General features: G+C 54.8%; 1 protein-coding gene across 1 annotated transcript; it reads right to left on the bottom strand.

Annotated features, from left to right (window-relative positions):
- Positions 1 to 6: 6 nt before the first annotated feature.
- Positions 7 to 3,957, bottom strand: CCSAP (centriole, cilia and spindle associated protein). Its single transcript, XM_015560000.1, has 3 exons — positions 3,939 to 3,957; positions 3,260 to 3,516; positions 7 to 1,246 (listed from the first exon to the last, which is right to left on the bottom strand). The coding sequence occupies exons 1-3, from the start codon at positions 3,955 to 3,957 to the stop codon at positions 1,070 to 1,072; spliced, it is 453 nt and encodes a 150-aa protein (XP_015415486.1). The 3' UTR covers positions 7 to 1,069.
- Positions 3,958 to 5,246: the final 1,289 nt, after the last annotated feature.

Genomic DNA, 5,246 nt, shown 5'->3' on the forward strand with positions numbered 1-5,246 from the left:
ACCCATCCCTCCCGTAGATCCTCCGCCGGGTGGGAACCAGGGTTTCTTAAAATCACTCTTTCTTCCCCAAAAGCAAGTGGGCTGAGAGACGGAGCCCTTCATTCCTGCACAGCCTCCCACGGGCACCCACACACCGTTCTGCATGAGGCCTGCTGGCTAGGAATGGATTCCAACCGGCGCCTGAATGTGCCACGGTCACGCTTCGCCATCGGTGAGGTCCGTGGCATCATTAGTCTATTAGTTCGGGGGGGGACAGGGGGGCATCCCGAAGGGCACCTGACTCACGGCCCCTCACCCCCATGAGCAAGCAAGACCGGCTCCGTTTACTCCCTGGGATTCCAGGCCGTCCTGAATGCCACGGCCACGGTCACGGGAGAGAGGGGTCCGCCTCTAGGAAAACCTCACAATAAAAAAGCAAAACGACATGACAGTCTGATTCCCAGGCCACGCCAGCGTCCGCTCCGCACCCTGGAACGCATCTGACCTGCGAAATGACAGGTGCCCACGCTGTGGCTTGAGGAGGACAGAGGATGCTCCCCGAGCCCAGGAAACTCGTGGCGATCACAGCCGCCCGCAGTGCGGAACCGAAACACGACGCAGGTTCCCACTGCGTGACACGCGGATCCACGTTCCTGCCGAGACGCCCGTGGACGTGACACTGGCTCACGCAGCTGCGCGCCAGGACCGTGACTGCGATGCCAACGACGGGAGGATCTACCAGGAAAAAATACCAAGTCTGAAGCATCTCTAGCCATTTTAAAGGCATTGGGTGTCGACGTCTGAAAAGATTAAAGATGCTCTGAGACGAAACCCGCACAGGGAGAGCAAAGACGGAGGGCGTTATCTTGGTCAAGAAGCAAACGTGGATGGCTTCGCGGTCGCCTGCTGCCCAGGCCGGGGCCGGGGGCGCCCCCAAAGGGCAGCATCTTTAGGGAACCCTCTAAGGGAACTTGGCACCAGGGGCTGGTTTCTCACACCCACGTCCTGGTCCTTCTGATGTCGGCGGATTGGATAGTTTGTTCTCTTTTATTGGTGCTTCTCAGGGAGGCGGTGCCGGCGGCCTCCCCTGTCACGCGCGGGCTGAGTAGCAGCGCATGTACTCCGTGACCCACGGGCTCTCCGAGGCGGCCGGCTTGGCCATCCGGCTCTTCTCCACGTCCACCGAGTGCGCCCGCTGCCTCTGAGCCACCAGCCGCCTCTTTTCCACCTGCCTTCTGTTCTTGGCCCGTAGCGCCGACTCGTGAATCTAAGGAGAGTTCATAAAGGAAAAGGAGAAATAACATTGGCGGCTTTTTGAACGGATTTGCAAGGATATCTGAATGTTTACTATTTAAATTTTAAATATTTAATATTTGCAAGGATAACTTAAGTGGCTTTGGAAATATTTGTGCCCGGCCGGTGTGGCTCAGTGGTTGAGCATCATTGAACCCACCAACCAAGAGGTCCCCAATTCGGTTCCCAGTCAGGGCACATGCCAGGGTTGTAGGCTCGATCCCCACTGGGGGGCGTGCAGGAGGCAGCCAATCAATGTTTCTCTCTCATCGATATTTCTATCTATCCCTCTCCCTTCCTCTCTAAAAATCAACAACATATTTTTTTTTAAATAATATTTACAATGAGGTCGCCAGAAGCGGGCAGAGGCACGCCCTCCCCGCCAACTCTCAGCACAGAAGTCAGGCCCCTGGCCTCCGTGACGTGCCCACACACCTGAAAATGTCCACTGGACTGACCTCCAGATGTAAATGGTGAGCTGCTCACTGGCATGAGTCTCTAGAAATGGGCTCTGTTGCCACCTCGGACATTTGATGCCACAGATAAACCTGGTTAAACCTCACCCCAGGGACCGGCCGGTCTTTGTTAAACCCCAGCTCCGTTGTCTCAAATATCCCTCTAGCTCACGCCATCTGCCAGGGTTTAGAAGGCTGTTCTGTAAAAATGTGATTAGGGCATAATTCAAACCTCCTGCGCTTTCTCCTTCTGCTTCTTTTTTTAATATTTTTTAAATTTATTTTGAAGGGAGAGGGAGAGAGAGAAACACCAATGACGGGCGGTCTTTGTTAAACCCCAGCTCCGTTGTCTCAAATATCCCTCTAGCTCACGCCATCTGCCAGGGTTTAGAAGGCTGTTCCGTAAAAATGTGATTAGGGCATAATTCAAACCTTCTGCGCTTTGTCCTTCTGCTTCTTTTAATTTTTTTTTATTTATTTCGAAGGGAGAGGGAGAGAGAGAAACATCAACGATGAGAGAGAATCATGGATCGGCTGCCTCTTGCACGCCCCCTACTGGGGATCGAGCCCACAACCCGGGCCTGTGCCCTTGACCGGAATCGAACCCGGGACCCTTCAGTCCACAGGCCGACGCTCTATCCACTGAGCAACACCGGCCAGGGCTCCTGCTTCCTTCCATTCATTCCTTGCTTCAGGCTGCAGTCATAATGCGAACCTGGGTCACTGATTTGTGGCTCTGCACACGCGGGCCCTCCCCTCTGACACGCTCTCAGGACGTGGAACAGGAGCAAGGCCTCAGGTGGGGGAGCAAGAGGCACGGGTGTCTGAGCAGCGGAAACACCACCCACCATTCGCATCCACTCCCAGGAGCAAAGGGCGACCTACGCGACAAACCAGTGACAGAGGAGCCGAGGGGACACCAGGCAGCACAGCCAAAGGGCCTGGCGACCTCCCCAGGCGCCCGCGGCCAACCCTGTGTGCCCCTCTCCACACCCCCTGGACTCCACCCACTCCCTCCCAGGCTCCTGCTGTAAACCCTTGTAGGCACCCCCGGCCTATAAGGATGGCCCGGCCGGTGTGGCTCAGTAGTTGAGCGTCAACCTTTGAACCAGGAGGTCATGGTTCACCTGTGCCTTCCCTTCCCCCACCCCCTCCCTCAGAGGCGGGCTGCAAGCTCACCACACACACACACACACACACACACACACACACACACACACAAACGCGCACACCCATACACACGCGCACACGCGCACACATGCACACGCACATACACACATGCGCACACAATAAAAATATAGTTAAAAAAGAAAAATAAAGAGTAAAACACTTAGGATGGAGGACCCAGCGCACTGTCCCTCCAAAGAGCACACCTGTGCCTTCCCTTCCCCCTCCCCCTCCCTCCAAGGGTAACTAAGAGGTGGGCTGCACGCTCACCACACACATGCACACGCACACGCACACGCACACGCACGCACACACGCACATGCACACACATACACGCACGCACACACGCACACATGCACATGCACCTCGTGCACGGGCGCGGAAGCACAGACGTTGTGTGTTCTTTGGCTCCCAGTGTCCGTCCGCCGCTCCCCCCACCCGTACAGGGCGAAGGGGTGCTTGTTTTCTCTCGTTCTACTTGACGATCGCTGCGGACTCCGGAGCGCTTTCCTGCTTCCTCTGGCGAACAGGGCGCTGGGGTGCTGGCGCGGTTTGGACGTGCCTGCCGCTCCGGTCTCCTCTTCAGGTTTCTCCTTCACGCCTTTTCCTGGCGACGCTTTTTCTACGAGAAGACAACCCAAGAGGGAGACGCTTTAAAATCAGGGTTGCGAATAGCCTTCAGCTCAGCGGTTCTCAACCTGGGGGTCGCGACCCCTTTGGGGGTCACCTAGGACCATCAGAAAACACGTCTATAATGACATATTGTTTTTGTGATTAATCACTATGCTTTAATGATGTTCAATTTGTCACAATGAAATTGGGGGTCACCACAACATGAGGCACTGTATGAAAGGGTCGGGGCATTAGGAAGGTTGAAAACCACTGTTCTAGAGCATAGGGCAGGTGTGTCCTTATCCTTAGGGAACCCCAAATATCATGGGGGATGGCCTGATGTGTTTCTGTTGAGAAGTCAGTTGAGGGTCTAATTGGAGATCCCTTGTAGGTAATTGTCTGTCTCTCTCTGGCAGACTTCAAGATTCTTACTCCAAACCAGCGGCCCCATTTTTACCTTATTTACTTTTTTTTTCTTTTAAAGAATAGTTTATTGATTTTGAGAGAGAGAGGGAGAAGAGAGAAACATTGATGAGAATGAACCATCCCTTGGCTGCCTCCTGCACGCCCCCCACTGGGGACCGAGCCAGCCACCCTGGCACGTGCCCTGACCGGGAATCGAACCAGCGACCTTGCGGTGCCTGGGATGACACCCAACCAGCTGAGCGACACCGACCAGGGCCGACCCCATTTTAAAATCAACAAACAGAGCAAGGCTGAGCCAAGCAGCTACTGTCACTCAGATTCTGAGACTAAATATTAAAAGTAAGACATCTCTTCCCCGGGTGGCATGGCTCAGCGGATGAGCGTTGACCTGTGAACCAGGAGGTCACCGTTTGATTCCCAGTTAGGGTACGTGCCCCTGTTGTGGGCTCCATCCCCAGCAGGGGGCGTGCCAGAGGCAGCCAATCCATGATGCTCTCTCTTCATTGATATTTCTCTCTGTCTCTCACACCCTCTCTCCCTTCCTCTCTGAAATCAATTTAATTTTTTTTAAGTAAAGGATCTCTTCGGCCTAAGGGCTTTCTCCAAACTCCCAAGACAAACCCCCGGTCTCGATGCCCGGCTCCCGGATTTGTGAGGATCACCCAGCAGCTGCAGGGGTTCGTTTTTAAGTCACTCAACTCGAGCTCCCGGCTCCCATCACTCCCGATGCTCCACGCTCTGGACAAGGCTGCGCGTGGCTCTGACACACTCCTGGGAAGAGGTAGCCAGAGACCTCAACCTGACAGGCCCATCACAATAGGCTGTGGTTTCCATGGTTACCCACCTGGTGCACAGCCCCACTTCCCCAGGGTGAAGAGCTAGAGACGTGGGAGCCCTGTGTTAAGGGGCTGGCCCTCCACTTGCATCAGAAATGCCGCCGTGACCACAGGCCACATGTCCCCCACGCTGTCGGCAGAGCCGGGACCGGTGGGACGGCCTGTCCGCCCCGCGGTGAACACTCCAAAGCACAACCATCTCCCCTCATGGCCTTTCGTGGTTCTGTCATCATCATTGTTTATAAAGCCCCTGTTTTGGGTAAAGGCTGTGTTGTCCTGTTTTGTGGAAACCCTTTGTGAGCCTCCGTTCCCTGGCAGCCTAAACTTCCCTCCAAATAAAGGCTCCTCTGCATCCAGACCACGCCTCCCAGTCTTGGGTCTGAAGCAGGGGTCCTCAAACTACGGCCCGCGGGCCACATGCAAATACAAATACTGTATTTGTTCCCGTTTTGTTTTTTTACTTCAAAACACAATATGT

This window comes from Myotis davidii, unplaced genomic scaffold, assembly GCF_000327345.1.
Source record: "Myotis davidii unplaced genomic scaffold, ASM32734v1 scaffold875, whole genome shotgun sequence".
In the NCBI taxonomy this organism is placed as follows: Eukaryota; Metazoa; Chordata; class Mammalia; order Chiroptera; family Vespertilionidae; genus Myotis; species Myotis davidii.